The sequence below is a fragment of the Orycteropus afer genome, unplaced genomic scaffold (genome assembly GCF_000298275.1).
Source record: "Orycteropus afer afer isolate SDZICR_OR568_19922 unplaced genomic scaffold, OryAfe1.0 scaffold00126, whole genome shotgun sequence".
NCBI lineage: Eukaryota > Metazoa > Chordata > Mammalia > Tubulidentata > Orycteropodidae > Orycteropus > Orycteropus afer.
This window is the reverse complement of record NW_006921713.1, coordinates 3,403,079-3,420,390: the sequence shown is the minus strand read 5'-3', so window position 1 is coordinate 3,420,390 and position 17,312 is coordinate 3,403,079. Positions and strand designations below refer to the sequence as shown.

Sequence of the window (17,312 nt, the reverse complement as noted above, 5' to 3'; positions counted from 1 at the left end):
AAATAATAATAATAAAAACATTGGAGAATCAAAAAAAATTTTTTTTCTCAGAAAAATTTTTTCTCCCACCCTAGGGCACATTTATAAATGGGTAATGTAGGAGCATTTTTTGGTTGTCAGTGACAGAGGACAGCCACTTTGTGGCTGCCCCTAATCTTTGCCTTTTCTGTTCTTACTCCAGTCACTTTAGCATCCTTAAAAGTCCATAAACACATCAGGCAAGCTCATATTTCAGGACCTTTGTACTGACTCTTCCCTGTCCTGGGGATGTCTTTCCCACAGTCACTCTTTGTAAGCTCCTTCACTTTCTTCAGGTCTTTACTCAAGTCACCATTTCAATAAGGCCATACCTGGCTACCTTATTTAGTATCTTAAAATCTCCATCTCCCTCTCTCTTAAAATCCTCCCCTCTTCTCTCTCTCTCACAAGCACACATATACATATACATGCACATTCTGCAAACTTCTTACAGTTTCATTTTTTTTCCTCAATAGTGCTTATGACCTTCTAAGGCATTACATATTTATTTTGTTGATCATGGGCTTCCTCTAACTAGAATATAAACTACAAGGGAGGGGATATTTTTGTGTTTTCTTCAGTGATGTATCCTAGGGCTTTGTACAGTAACTAGGGCATGTAGAATACTAATATTGAATGAGAAAATGAGTATCAGGAATGCCAAATATTTTCCAAGGGACTCCAATTGATAGTTTATGTCTGCTGATGGCTTACCAGTATCTGTGATAAAAGATGGAATAATACAAATGGTATGAAAAGTACCAAGTTAGCCCTCTTTATCTTACTCTGCCTCCAAAACATAACTAATAAGCTTGTCTCTCAGCTTTTGTTAACAGGACTACTTTACTTATTCCTTAGAACCTCACTGCTTCAAAAAGCTTTCTCTCTTCATCATACTTCTTTCTCTACATTGGTTCCATAGGATGTAACTAGACTAAAATTCTTAATCTATTTTTACTTAATTATTTAGCCATAAACATGGACATATTTATCAGTTGTAGAAAATCTGAAAAGTAATGTGGCTTTAAATTATCCCCAAATTTCCCAGAACCAATACCTTATTTTTACATAGTACAATATTAATAACTGTATATCTTCTATTTATGTATTATATAAAACCAATTAGAAATATAATAGTCTACATTCATTATTTATGGGCATGAACTGTTGATACTCAAATATTTATTAAGTGGTCAAATTGTTTCATTGTAAAACTGTTAAAGAGATGATAGCAGAGCATGTAATAGTAAATAAAAACCTCAATTCTGTCTGCATAGCAAGGACACACGATGGAAAGAAGGGATTTATCCACCTCAGAGACTACTTTTTTTCTAAGAAATGACTCCAGAGAATACTAGTTTGTAAGTTTTAAGGCAATCCAATAAATTATCATTTCTGGATCTCCAAAGTGCACATTATTGCTCAGTGAATATTCATATGCAATACTTACAAACATTAAAATTACATTCACAATATAGAACTTCTCACTGGTACAACACAAATAAGCCTGACCACTCATATTTAGTGTTAGAAGTTATGATTACTTTTATCATCCTCCTTCCCTACCTCTACCTCCCAAGTAAAGGAATAAGCACCATTGACTCATCTTACCTAGTCTTTACAGGATGCTGGTAAATCAAACCAAACCCACTGCCATCAAGTCAATTCTGACTCACAGCAACTCTCTAAGACAGAGTAGAACTGCCACAGAGGGGTTCTAAGTCTGTACACCTTTACAGAAGAACATTGCCTCGTCTTTCTCCCATGGAGTGGCTGGTGGGTTTGAACCATCCACTTTTTAGTTGGTAGGAGACTGCATTAACCACTAGACCACAAGAGCTCGTGTAGTGGTAGGTAGGATACATTTTTATGGGGCAATTGGTAAACAAAAAACAAACTTCACTCTCAAAGCCATAAGTTATTTTAAAGTTAAGGTCTTGACCTTTCTATTTTGCGGTGAAGGTGAGCAGTCTAGAAAAGGGCATTTCTTAACATTTTTCAAAATCTTTTAAAGACTAGAGGCTAAACTTATTTCAAAAAACATTAGGTAAGTTTGCATTCTTTTAGAATTGTTAGTATTAAAAACATGGGATTGTTCTCAAAGTTTTAGAAAATTAGCATAAACTAGCAATGTCTGAAATTTTCCTTTGCCTTTGATATCCTACAGCATAAATAAGACGGGCATTTACTTTTTTCTGTGTAGTATTTAAACGACTGATAAATTGTAGCATTAGCATACTTTATGAAGTTCCATGCCCCATTATTAGGTCTTGTCATATTAGATATCTATGTTCATTAAAACTGATGTTCTGTTTTTATTCATAGGACGGGTTTACTGTGGACGATGCTTTACTGTGTTAGTAATAACAATTTTACTTAAATATGGCTCCGGAGCACTCCTCTGCAAATAATCTTTGAATTCCTAAGAGTCTTTTATTTTCCCCATAGCCCAGTCGGAGAGTGTTTAATATTAAATTGAATCATAACAACACATGCTGGTTAGAGTCTTACTTAATACACACAGCTTAATGTTAATTTTCCAACTTCAAATCAGGGATCTGTCAATTCCAAGATGATTACTTATCTCAAGTGTGACTTTATTTTAAACTAGTAAAGCCCACTGCTAGAGATCTTTGTATCGTAACAAAGTAAGTCTATGGAGCATAAGAATTCAGAAAAAGCTTTAGAAGCTTTGCATAAGGATAGAAATATTGTTGGGAAGAAAAAGGTTTATCAAGAAGTTTTGATAATATAGGGTAGAAACCAAAAGTGGCACCGCTGAATGTACAGGATTAACACTGGGATTTTGTGATTGTAATAAATATATTTGATGCATTTAATAAAAGTGTATGCTAAATTCTAATATGTTTAGAAACAAGTTATTCATTAAAACTGATGATGAAGGAAGAGGAACTTCAATAGACAAGAAATTCCTTTAAAGTAAAGAATGAAAATCTAAATACCACGTCTTGCTTCCTAATGTAAACTTCCACTTCAAAATAAATCTTATAAATAACTTGAAAAGGAGAATGTATAGTTAATCATCAAAACAAGTATGTTGCGATGATAGAAATAGAACAGACAGAATCAAACTGTCGAGCTGAGGGAAACACAATCAGAAGATAAAAATCACAAGGGAATAAATTTAAACATTCTATAGTTTTATAAAACTTGTCTTTCCTCTTGGAATAGTGAAAACTATAAAAATAAATCAGTGCTATATTTCACTATACTAAGAAATTATCAAGAACGAAGTATCTGAATTTTACAAGGGCCAAAGCCTACCAAACTAAGGTGATCTGGCCAAAGACAAAGATGACAAAAGGTAATGTTTACCCTAATGTTATATAGACTCAAAATCAGTATACGAAACATGCATATACACATCCGTACCCTTTCATAGTGCCTAACAATGGGAAATTCTATGTAACAGTGTAAGTACCCACTTACATGATCCCAAATAAAAATTGTACAGAAAAAGAAAATGTCATTCTAAAGAAATGTGGCTAATGTAAATGTCATCTTACAAAAATACCCAGTTATTTGAAGAGAATATTGCTTTCATTTTTACATTTCTTGTTTTCAAGATCTTGTCTTGCATTTATACTTGCATTTATATAGTATATTAACATTTACTGATAAAAGTGAAAATTTTAACTAATTTTTTTGCAAAGGGGATAAGGTTGCAGTGTATGATTTTGAGTACAGAAGACATTGTCATAGGAACTGGAAAAATGTTTTCAAAACAAATACCAACATCAGATTTCAATGCCTCACAGTGGAAAAGGAAAATATAATTGTCATTTAGATTGGTGCAATTCTTCTTTTAGGTTATATAATTTTTATGTGAGGCAGAAAACTGAACTATGTAATGTATGTCTGAAGTGTACATATTCATCAAAACCATTTACAAAATTACTCCTTTCAGCATACTTTTTAAAAATGAGAGTCTTTAATAAATTATGTTTATGCAGTCAAAACAGCATTAAAATTTATTATTAGTCACTTAATGGAAGCTAATAGTGAGTTTATAAATGAAGTGCTGGCTTACTTTGATATATTCTAAGAGCAACCAAAAATAGCGATTCCTTCCCAGAGTTCTATGTATTTATAAAGTGCTAAATAAGCAATTTTAGCAATTCTCAAATGTACTTCTTCCAAATGCATTTAATCCTAAATATACTTGTAGAAACAGAATATTTTTCTGCTAAGTCAGGTGTGTCTAACTTATCCATCTTAGGTGTAAAAACTATCCTTACTGAAGTATTCCATGCTTTATAAAAAGATAAAGAACTATAAAATATAGAAAAATTGTAGGATATTTTTGCATTTTTAATGTTCTTCTGTGTATGCGTGTGGAGGGGTATGTTCACTGAAAATATCCCAAGTCTATAAAAAAACCCACAAAACAGAAAGCCACAAAACTAAACAATTAACTCTATTCAAGACTTATTAATTGAAAATGGATGTTTGGAGAATTAGGGACAGAAAGATATTGCAGATAAATTTACAAATCAGAAGAACTTCTGCACATGTAATGGATTAAGTATTTGTAGTAGAAATTGTTTCAGAGTTGTTCATAAAGCCTAATGTGAACCTACTAATATTTCCAGAGTAACAGGCACTCTCTCAAACTACTGTAAAAAATAAAAGTATCATTCTCTATCTGAGCTGGTCTGTGAATAGTATATAGTGTAAAACGTTTGAAATATATTTCAATAATGCTTTCTTATGATAAAGGGAAAAATGGACTCAAAATTGCTACTTTTAAAAATAAAGCCATAAGTAACTTGTGAAGAATAAAACAATATTGTTTTATAGACCATGGTGTCTAATACAGTTATATGCCAAAATATTTCATAATGCTGAGATAAGTTAGATATTTAAATATGGTAAAAGTTATGATTATAATAAAGCTTTAAGAAAGCTCAAATGAAGCTCATAGAGGAAATATTAATTTGTAAAGAGTTGCATTCCACATAAACACTTAGGTTTTCAAAATTTAAAACATTAAAAAGTTAGTTTTTAAAAATAATAATAATACACTGCTTTCTAGGGTAAATATTCCAAAAGCCCAATGTTTAAGGTGACCATGAAGAAAAAAAGAAAGAATCCTTTATTTAACACTGAAAAAGAATCTGTGCTGTTTTGCCTGACAAAATAATACTAACGGCATACTCATATTTCCTTTTAAGACTAAAATTATGTGTCAATATAAGTTTGATTTTATATGAAAATTCAGAAGCACAGGTTTGATCAGTTTGAAATAAAGTTGCAACTAGATTTATACTGAATGTAGCTTTTAATTTTAATTTGTTATTTTAAAATTATACTATTACATTAAAGCATATAAAAATTGTAGCCAGAACTACAGCTTCAAATCATCTTAGTTAATTGGCAACTATGATAGAGCATGAAGCATCACTCTTTCTCAGTAGTTTCATTTTAGGCAAATCATCCTCAGATATAAAAATAGCAAATTATATTAAGTTTTATGCAAGGCACTTTCAGCTTCTTATACAGGAAGAGCTATAAGCAGCTTCTATAACACATACCAAAGCAAACAGCTTTGTATAAACTCTGGCAAGCTACCATTCATAGAAATATAAGATACAGCCTACATCAACTTAATGCTTAAAATATAAAACAAGTAGGAAGTTTGAGGTTCAAACAAACAAAAAAATGCCCAAGAAACATCAGTGGTAAAATAAAAAAATAAAGTGTTTTGATATTTCTCCTAGTTCTGACTATTTAATGTTTGCCACAAAATGCTATTTCTGAAACTCTGATTATACAATGACTACTTCTTTCATATTTTCCAAATGGAAGTAAGGATGATAGTTTAGCAGTAACTAAAAACCAAATAAACAAACAACACCCGTTGTTGTCAACTCTAACTCATAGCAACCCTACTGGGCAGAGTAAAACTACCCAATAGGGATTCTAAGGCAGCTCTGATCCTTTAAAATAACAATGGTTATATGGTTATATGATATATATGTGTTGAACATGGCTTTAACTACACATTTCTTAACATTTAATACTCTTAGCATATTAATATTGATTGGCAGATTGACTTCATAGTTTCAGTCAGAAAGCTTGTTAGTAGAGGAAGTTTTTAAAAGTTTGATCCATCCCTTTCTTTACATAATTTACTTCCAAAAGAGGAAAACGATCCTTCAAATAGTAAATTCTGTCTTGTCAGATATATATTGTATATTCTACAAAAAAAAAAAAAAAAAAAGATATTATACTAGCTCTGGAAAGAGTTATGGAAAATGAAGAATTCCACTGTTACTATTTGAAAGTCAGTACATACACTGTAGAATATCTTTTCTTTTCCTTAAATATAGCCATATGTGCCACAAAAGAGAAATATATATATATATATATATATACATACACACACACACATATATATGAAATAAATCTAAATTCTTAATTTAAAAAAATTTTTAATATCTCAAATTATTGCTCAAAGAACTTGTAAAAATATGTCAACACTATCACTATGTAAAGTAACACAAAATAATATATGGATCTTCAAGACTCATTGCTTACCATTAGAAGGGCTTTATCCCCCCTCTTTGGGGAAAGAAGTTACTAAGGATAGTGAATACAATTGGCAAAAAAAAAAAAAAAAAAATCACCTTTTTTTCTAGCTATAAAGAGAAATGATCTGGCCCAGGATAACAACCATAACCAATAATTTACTTGTAGAGGTAAACTACTCTTTTTCTTTTTCCATATTCTTACTTAGGTACCTAGTGATTTAGAGGCAGAAATACAAACCTTTAAGTTATTTATGATCTGTTTGGTGCCTTGAAGAAATTAAATACTTTTCAAAGACTAAACACAAAACCAAACCACATTTTAATAGAATTTAAATGAGTAAGAAATAGCTGGGAAAAGTACAAAAGGAAATCTGCTGATCTAAAAGAAAAATTATTTTCAAAGTTCTAGAAAATAGCCACAGAAGGCTGCTTAGTCACTGATCATATCATAAATTCTGGGTGATTAAAGAAACAATTAGATAGTAACAATTTTAGTAACAGTGTTAAAGGAACCTCTCTTTTTCCCTTAGTCTATTGCCTAAAATTATGCCTCTTGTATGGTAGGTATTAAATAAACATTTGAATGATTATATATATTTAGAGAAATTAATTTATAAATGAAATTTGTTTAACTGTATTTATCTATTTAACATACAGAGTCAGACTATTTTAATACGCCAGAGACATATGCCATTGAATTGCAACACAACTTCATTGAAATAGATGCTTTCCATATAAAACTAAATACACATCTGAGGCATAATCTATAAAACACAGTGCCTTTACACACATTCTCCATTTTATTTCTGTAATTTTTAAGTGTTGATGAATTAGTAGTTGCCAAAGAAGTCATGTGATATATAACAGACCTTCAGTTTATATAAGGGATGAAGCTCACTATTAACAATTCAGTTTGAAATGTTAACAGTCCTTGGGCTGTTAACATAACAACTGGCCATTAATGTGGTAATGACCAATTTAAGAGAAAATGGTGTTCTGATAAATGAATATATTGGCAATCAGGATCACGTTTCATATTTGAAAGAGTATGATTACATTTTTTAACTAAAATAAGCTAACATTAAAATTGTAAGCCTATCAGAAATTAAAAGTTCTATCAAGAAAGCAACATATAAACTCTTTTAGAGACAGATAGGATTTCTGATATGAAAACTATTTTGATAGATTCCCTTCAACAGAACACTCAGTTGAAACTATCAAATACCAGTGTAACATCATATTTTTATTATCATAAGTAAGAATAAAACAAACCAAATCAAAGGTTGCCTGCTTTGGCTTGCTACTACATTGAAACTACAAAGCAGTTTTACTCACAACATAGTTATTTCCTTGGCAAATTTATATTTTTAACTAACTGAAATATTTCAAGAGACTTTAAGTTTCACTTAATTGTTTTCTTTATTGCTGGTTAGAACACCTTAATCTTGCTCAGACTATGTAAACTTTTTGATTAGAATTGCTTTAACATAAATCCACTTGAGACACTGAAATTATGAATAAATGTAAAAGTCAAAAATGAGTAATAAAAAAAACCCTGACTATTGCTTAGTACAGATAAAGCAAAACTAGGTAAGCAATGTAAAATCATTAACAGCAAACAGAAATGGTTTATGGGGAATGAGGCTCTAACTCAGTGAGCTGTGGAGAAATTTTTATTGCAAAGAGAATAGTTTAAAGACTAACAAGTTCTAAAAAGAATCCATGCAATATGTTAATTATGATTCGATGGGCCTCCACAATGAGGGATTTCCTACCTATACAGTCACTCCCCATTGTTGGCACCTTCCATATATTTTGTGCACTTGGAGGCCAAAGAAGTAGTAACAAGTGGTAATAATTAGTCAGGAGGCTGACAGATGAGGCAGTTCCAAGAGGAGCAAAAAGTAGCATCTAATAAAAAGTATTTAATTTACTCTCATAACTACCATTAATTAAAAGACACATTTTTGTATATAAATATTGAATCTGACTGCAAATAACTGAATTACATACTGAAAAGCATCAAGTTCCCTTAAAACCCCTCCAAAATGGCCAAGATGGTTAAGGAATCACTGCTAATTGATAAATTTTGTTTCATAGGTGGAAAAATTCAAAATAAACCACCTACTGTCAGACTAGAAAAATGATTAATTGTATCAAATATGAAAATCCAAATGATGCCATATATCATTTCTCTAATTTGATAGATCCCGCTTTTTTTAATAAAGCAATTTGCAGCTGAATCAAGTCTCAAAGTTCCTGGAAAATCACAATGATTTTTCCTAAATAGCAGTTGTATGTTGAGTATTAAATGTTGGCTAACATGAGAGGACTTAAGTTTAGTTCCCTGACACTTTACCTCACTTCATGGCTTCATAGCCATTTCTTCCCTGTCTTGAAATGTTCGCCCATTTACATATTAGAAAGCAGCTATCATTTCTCAGTGAGGGTAGTGGCCCATACTTTGTTATTTTCCATAAAGCTACTAGCACATTAAGGCTTTTCAGGGCTCAGTGATGCCTTTGTGATGGCCATTTGAAATATCATGAGGGGGGAAATGCATTCACACTTAGGGAAAATTTTAAAAACTATACAATGAATATGCTAATAAATATCAGTTGACATCTAAACTTTCTTGGATAAATCTTCATAAGAAAGATAACTGATTAACTTTAGAGGACTATAGACATGACGAAGAGGCAACAGTTAAATTATTTTACTTGGCTTATTTGTCAAACTGAACTTTTAAAAACGGAGTTAAGTTGTTGAGCCAAGTAACTGACCTATTTCTTTTTTATTGTCCTCAGCTCGCCTGACCTAGTACGCTGTAACAAAAAGCTAGTATGATGATTTCTATCAAATACATCCATGACATAAACTGGCAGTTTCAATACAGGCAGTGGAATAACCTATTCTTAAATATGAGCACCCAAGTATACCAAATTGGAACACTTTAGATATGGTATTTTGGGGACCATTCCTTAAGCAGTAAGTTGAGTAACATATACTGGGCAGCATTTTGAAGGCTGACAGGTCAACATCTTTCAGGGAAATAAGCTGGTGGTAAGGAAATAAAACAAACAAAAATACACTTACAAAATATTTAAAAAGGAAGCCAGTCATCACTGGTGTGCAAGGATAATTCCTACCTCAGATAGTCTCTGCGACAAAGGATAAGATTAGCTTTAGTGTACAGGGTGGAGCCCACCTCTCCCAAGCGACAGTCGCAGCAGGCACACTTCAGACAGTCTTCATGCCAGTATTTGTCCAGTGCCTTTAGAAGATACCGGTCCTTGATCTTTCGGTTGCAGCCAGCACAACCTTTCGGCTTGGTGTCTGGCTGGACTGAGAGCATTTGTATACCTGAAAGAAGACAAAAAAAAAAGCAAAAAGAGAGCTGGGACGACAAGACAGAATAAAAAAGATGTCAAAAGGTCTCCAACAAGTTAAATATTTAATATTACCTTTTCTAAGACTATTAGTTTTTCTTTTTTAGTCCTGTATTGAAATCAAACTAAATTTTGGAAACCAAGAGCCTCCAACTTTCTAAAGTCCTTATTAAATCACTTACAAATGTCACAAGTATAAACTGGTGAAAATAATGAATTCATCTTATACCCAACAAGCTAGCTTTATATACACAGAATGAAATATTTTAAATAATTTTATTGTGTTCTTACTTCCCACACACAACATTTCCTTTAGGAAGAACATGTGAATAAGTAGCTAACAAATTTACAAGAAAGCTATTTAATAAACTAATCCATGTATAATCTATAGGAGTCAAAAATGAGTTTTTCATAACTAGTTAAAAATTTCATCAAACATGCATTTGATGGAGGGAGGAGAGTACACCCTAGATGGGATTGCATTAGTCTTACTTGGCAGAGAAATATTTACAGTTATGTATATAGTAAAGTCACCTGAAAAATTCACTAATCCTATTTTACTTGTTTGCGGTCAAACACTTCGTTCTAAGTCCTTAAAATTTTTAAATATTCATTATATTAAAATAAAAATATATTTATACTTATAAGTATCAGTGTTCTATCATTGGCACATTAGATAACTGTATACTGTGTGATTTTATATAAAACTGAAATGAAAGATTATATAACCATTACCATAAATATGCATTTATTTATTTTTGTAGCGGAATGAAGGAACAGAGGGCAAAGTCCATGTATATATATATATAAAATCTACAAACATATGTACATAAATACATACATGTATTATATACACACTATATGGACATAAAGATACTTATATAATTTAAAGATTATCTCCATCACAAATAAACAGTCTAGCTGGATTCTATTGGTCTTAAACTTGACTGAAATCTTTCCAGTGAAAGACTATTCATCTTTGAGCTTCTTATTTCCTAAGTATCAAACACTCAGCCTTGAAAAATGCTGGATTAACTCTTAAAAAGACTTCATATTTGTCAAATTATTTATTTTATAAATAATAAATATTTATAAAATACCAAACTTATCATCTATCCCAATTTCCCTCAGTTTATAAATTATGATACAGAGGCCCAAGACAGGTTAATGGAACTTGCTCAAAGCAGAAAGACAGGGCTTGAGACCAGGTGGCTTTCTCACATTCCAGAGACCTCTCTGCTATATTACGCTTCCTCTTCTAGGCATAAAGTTTTCAAATTGGACATGGAAGGGCACAAAATGCCAAATGTGCATGCACTTGAAACAGTTTCAAGAAAGAAAATGCCAAGCTATAATCGCCTGCATTTTCTGTGCATTTCCCTAGTCCATAACACCTGAACCTTCTTCAGTTTCCTCTGATGTCTCATGATGAATGCTTTACCCCCATTACCTTCAACAACCTTTAAAAAAAAAAAAATCACATGAATAAGAGACATCAAGGTACCCCTGCCCTAGCTGAATAACTTTTCTGGTTCCACATAATATATGAACTGCACATAATATTGTTATGGTGCTGAACATTCATTATAAGACAACTTGTCTGGTACAGTCCTGGAGTAGGAATAGCAGGGAATAAAGCATGGTGGCTGTTCTTTCTACATGATATGCATAACTGTAGTAGTCACTGGAGCTGCAGACTAGCAGCTGGATTTGTACAGAGGAGCAGGTGGTATTCCTATAGCTTTCTTTCTGTTCCTTTTCTCTGAAGGAGCTAAGGTCCAGTGTAGATTAATCATAACCCTTGATAGCTCTACTAAATCTCACTCTCTAGAACTTCCAACAAATGAAGTTTCTTTGATCAGAACTGGTTATCCACTTCTAGCAAGGTTCCACAAGGAATGAATCCCATTAATTACAGGACAGAACATATCCAAGTGCCACCTCTTAACCATATACCTGGGGGGAAGAGGAACGTTTTGATTCACTAAGTGACATTCTGGAGTGCATTCATATAAACATCCAAAGATATATTAAGATTAGCCATTTTATTCCTCTAATGTATAAAGTCAGGGCTGACTCGACGGCACATAACAACAACAACAACAACAACAACAATGTATAAAGACATTGTGTTTTAAATCCCATAGCTCAAAGATGAGAATAAAAAAATCCTTCTTCGCAGCAGCTAAGCTACATTCCCCATAGTTGTATTACTCTCATGAATCGTACAAGGTCAACTATCTTTATTCAACATGCTTTGCTACCAAGACAGTAGATACCAACATTTGGCACAAGTAACACTGCCTTGTTTGTCTTCACAAAAAAATGTTTTTGTTGTATTGACATTTTAATTTAACACTCAGAGGCCAATTAATATTTGAAACTCTTACATTCTGTTTGGCCCTGGGAATAAAAGGAGTTTGATGTTTCACATGCCATCCCTGTAACTTATTTTAAGAACATCATATTCTTCTTAAAAATGGAATCTTTCTAGTGATATTCAAGTTAACAGTTATTTAAAAAAAAAAAAAAACTATTTTGTAGGCAGCACATTGCCATGTACCTAAAAGGCATACAGCAGTCAGTGGCTTCTTCTCACCATCCAGAAGAACACGTCTGGGTAGAGTTACATGTTCGTAAGCTGAGAAACATTTCACAAGTTGCTCATAGCACATCAGGACTCATAACTAGTTTTAGATTGGCATGTAAATTGTTCTGAGGGAAATTCTTATTGCCTCTGAGACCTTGCCATTCTGAGTTATTTGACAGTTTAAGGGAAATCATAATTAAAAAAAAAGACATAAATAATAGCCTGTGCAGTGTGGTGTGCAGGAGTAAGTAGAACCATTTCATTGAAACTCTGGTGAGCTTTTAATTGCCTGGATTGCATTGTGAGGCGGCCTAACGGTTGATTGCCTCCATTATGTTCCCTTGTTCTGTGCCATTCATCCGCACAGTCTCAGCTTCAGTAGTTAACACAACAAAGTAACCACAACTCCACAACACACAGGGTTTTTAAATAATAATAATAATAATAATAAAAGATTTGCAGCACTTAGAAACACTCTTTTATATTTTGGGGCTAACTACACATAATGAATGGAAAACATTTGCCCCCTTGGAAGGTGCACAGAGAACAATTTGGGAGAAGGAACAGGAAGAGGGAATACATAAAAGGGACTGGCAGAGATGAGGTGCCTTAGGAAGATGCTAAAATGGGAATGCAGGTCCTGCAGCTGGGAGCAGTGACACAGATTAAAAGAATTTGGCCAACAGGGCCATTCGATTGCCAAGAGGTACCAAACAAAAGATTTTCTCTTCTCCTGCCCATCTTCATCCTCTCCCCAACCCCCAACCCCTATTAGAAAACTGGATTGGGCCTAAAAGCTTGTTTCTCTCTGTTCACTGGCCCAGAGCATCCCTACAGGCTGCAGCCCCCTAAGGGACAACAATGCAAATAGATGTCCCTAGATCTCAGGCATTGGAGCTGCTTAACTCTGTTCTGCCCCTTCAACTCCCAACCCCCCTCCCCATCATCCTTCCCTGCCCCCCCCCCCTCCTTTTTTTTGAGCAATGGAGCTGGGAACCAATTTGATTCCCTTTTTCTCCAATGCAGCTGCAAGGCTCAGAGATACTGACATTTTTCCACTCTTATCAGTTTAATTACAGTTACCATGGCAGCAAAGTGCTAGTGCTTGGCAAAGGCCAACAAGAGATTTGCAAGACTGAGTTCAATTTTGATGCAGCTCACATGCAAAATAAAAAAAAAAAAAAATAAGAAACATACATACACTCTAACAAAGAATCCCTTGCGGAGTTTATGCTCCAGCCTTTTGTAGTTGTGTCTTTACAGCCACACAGGGATGATTTGCAAAGCATGCAGCAGTATTTGTTGCACCTAGCAAGATTAATTGGTTTAAGCAGCAGTCTTTCAAAGCAGTTACAACAATAATATTTCAGATCTTTTAGAAAGACACAAAAGCGGAGGAAGAGCAGGAAGGCTTTTGAACAACTAAGAGTGCTGAGCGCCAGCAAAGTGCATCTATGATAGATTGTAACCTTACCAAAACTTTTCTCCTTTTTCTGCATGAGTTGACTTTGACGTGCCTGAGTTGCAGCAGCTTCTCATTGAGCACCAAGCCCAAAGGTAGAACTGGGAGGGGGTCTTCTTGGTTTGACTCACGTGCGGACCGGGTGCACAGCCTACACCGCCGAGCACCTACTATTGTGTAGCCACTTTGGGAGCGGGTCTTAGTGGCGGCGGGGGGTGGGGGAAGGGAAGAGGACGGCCAGACGAGACAAGGCGCGCACAAGGAGCCCCTCGCAGTGTGGCAGTGTGCAAAATGATGGCGAATGACAAAGCCACATGCTTCCCTAACTCTGCCCGTAATCCTAAAATCCCAGCGGCCCCTTTTAGCTTCATGGTAACAAATGGATTTGATTAAACTGTCACATGCAGCGTTAGCATAGCATATCATGTCCAATATGAAAAAGATCATAAATCTGACTTGTATTTCATAACAGCAATCTGGGTAGCCCCCAGATTGTGCTGCATCAGTTTGAATCTCAACCTATTAGGACAGTAGCTTCTCTACTCAGGCCACTTCTCCCGCAACCCCAAAACAGAGCCACTTTTTCATCTCCTAGAAATAATGTTTTGTTATTATGGCGGGGGGAGGGCAGTGAGGCGGAAGTGTCAAGGAGAACTAAAAGACTGTAATTTAAACACTTTTTGGGGTGGTAGTCATGAATCCCAACAAGGGGGGCGGGGAAGGTCCGGGAACCCACCCAGAGCTGAATTCCCTTCCTACGGGCCAGGAGCGAACATTTCCAAATCCGAACTCTCCAGCCCCTCTGTCCCCGGAGCCAGGGGTGTGGAAATGCGGCAGTTCCTCGTGAACTTTGACTATTATCCACTCGAGTCATACTTGAGACGTTCAGCGCCGCAGCCGCTCTCCCTTCTTTCATCAGTATCTTCCGCCTATATGTATTTCATGTCTCATCATAAAAATAATGAAGCCTCACATGATTTAACAAAACCGTCTCCGCAGAGCTGCAGCCTGAGTGAAAGTTGCAGTGCGGAGCTGGGTTGCAGCTCCCGTTTATGCCTCATTAGGAGAGGCTAGGGGAGGAAAAAAAATACCCACATCCGCACACGCACGCGCGCACCCGCAGACACACACACACCACAAATAAGCCGACGCGTGTGTTCACAGTTGCTGCACTTACCTTCTCAATTAAGCGATACAGGGGGAGGCTGTTCAGTAAGCACAGTGGCTGCTTTGTAGCGCTTCTCCTTGGGAAAGGTCAAAAAGAAGCATTGTTTGAAAAAAAAAAAAAAAGAAAGAAAAAGAAAGAAAAGAGGGGGAGGGAATCGCTATTTTTTAAGTTTAAAATAATGAGGTCCTGAAGGATCCGCCAAGTAACGATGTTGACCGCATCTGAGCCACAGGTGTCCTCTTTTTAGGCAACTGCAGTCCGAGGTTGTCTCTCTCCGTCCTGGCTGAAGACAACTTACCCCAGCAGCGTGCGAGGAACCGAGCTGAGGCAGCCCCGGCTCTCAGCTGCAAAATGCAATCCCTTCCCAGCCAGACATAAGACAGCCAAATAAAAGGTCACTCAGTTATTACTGAGCCGGCGGAGCCCAGGCAGCGCTTGTCAAGACCACAGAGAAGCAGCTCCCTTCCGATTTAAGACTATTTACCTCTCCCCCCCACCCCTCCCCTCTTCTCTCCTTTCCTTTTCTCCCTCCCTCTCTCGCTGCTCTCTCGCTCGCTCTGGTGTGCCTGTGCTGCAGCTCAGTCAAGTACAGCCGCCCTCGGAAAGTGCAAAGCAGCCACTAGACAGATCGGGCTTTGTTGCTAATTTCCCAGGGTGAAAATTTACAAGCCTGCGAGTGCAGTCAGCACAACCACATGCATATGCTCCTCACAGACGCTGGGGACGACCCCGCGCACGAGAAGTGACCTCTGTAGGAGTCGACTCAAGAAGGAGCCTACCTCCTGGACCCGTCCAAAATAACTCCTGCGAAAGAGCTCCGGAGAAAAAGGGTAGGGCTCCTAAAATAACCAGGAATAAATGGCCACATTTAAAGTAAACTTCCCCCAGAAAGCCATTTTTTTAAAAGCTACCAATTATGGAAATTAAAATAAAAGCAAGGGAGTCAAACTGCTTCCAGAGTACTCTGGAGAAGCACCCAGCCCTCCCCTTTAAGAACTATCTTGGGGGTGGAAGTCGCTGCTCTGCGGGTCTGCCACACATGCCCGGTCCAGCTGATGACACACTCCTCCTTCTTTAGTGGACCTACTGCTAACTGTAAACTTGCTCCCCTTTAACCAATGCTGAAACCCCTTTCCTCACACTGAAACACACTCCGGCAATTTACCTGAATTCCTTACAATTTTAAACTCACATACTCAAATGAAAAACCCAAGAGCACATTGTTTCAGCAGAAACTTGGTCAAAGAACCATAGGGTACAAGCCTTGGCAGGGGCCACCACTACTGCCCTGTCTCCAGAGTCTTGTTTTAGAGGCCTTGTCAGATTCTTTTTTTCTTAAAATAGATCTATTTCTCCCCAACCTCTTCTTCTATTAACTTTACTTTTCATCTATCAAAGCTACTGGCAGCTTGAAAATATCTTACAGTTTTCTAAGTTTTTAAACTTCAAAGTTGTTTTCTCTTTTTGGCAGTTATTATAACATCCTCACAGGATTTTACAAAGCCTTGTCAAAGGTCAAGCTCAAAAAAATAGTCCAAATTGGAATGATCCTGGCTGAAATATTCTAAGAGCCAAGAAAGTCAATTGTTGAACTAGAAACAACTTTTTCTCTTCTCTGCACCATCAGTTTTAACCTAGTTCAAGTTTTAAAAAAATCAAAGCATCTCACCTAATGTATATTTAGCCTAAGTTACGCTCCTCTTCATAAAGAAAAAAAGACACAACATTGATAACTTAGATTTTATCCCTTTCCTTTTAAAGACTCATAATAAAATAGTATGTGGCTTGCTTTTCCTTCCCTTTAAAAGGCAACAAAACTCAGAACTAACCTGAAAAACAACGAAATTCACAGACGGCAAATTAGTAAAACCCCCTTCAGTTGGTTTGTTCTGTACATAGGCAGGTTTCTTAAGTTTGGCTTTTCTGGCCTGTTTAAGCAGGCATACAAGCACCTCACCCATCCGCACAGCTCCCTGCTGCTCCACCCCACCTCTGTACTAGAGCCACTGTGAACACCCCAGAGAGTGAGTGTGTGTGTCTCTTGCGCACTCTCTCTCAGCCAATGCACTGAGAAGAAGAAAAGAGGGAGGGAGGGAGAAGTATGTGTGGGGAAAGGGAGAAATAAAATCAA

General features: G+C 35.8%; 1 protein-coding gene across 1 annotated transcript in view; it reads right to left on the bottom strand.

Moving 5' to 3' along the window:
- Nucleotides 1–14,929, bottom strand: part of LMO3 (LIM domain only 3) — a 64,971-nt gene extending 50,042 nt beyond the window's left edge. The window contains exons 1-2 of the mRNA XM_007944445.2: nucleotides 14,890–14,929; nucleotides 9,722–9,935 (exon numbers count right to left, since the gene is read on the bottom strand). Coding sequence (XP_007942636.1) covers nucleotides 9,722–9,935; nucleotides 14,890–14,929 — 254 coding nt within the window. The remainder of the gene's footprint in view (nucleotides 1–9,721; nucleotides 9,936–14,889) is intronic.
- Between the last annotated feature and the right edge of the window lie 2,383 nt (nucleotides 14,930–17,312).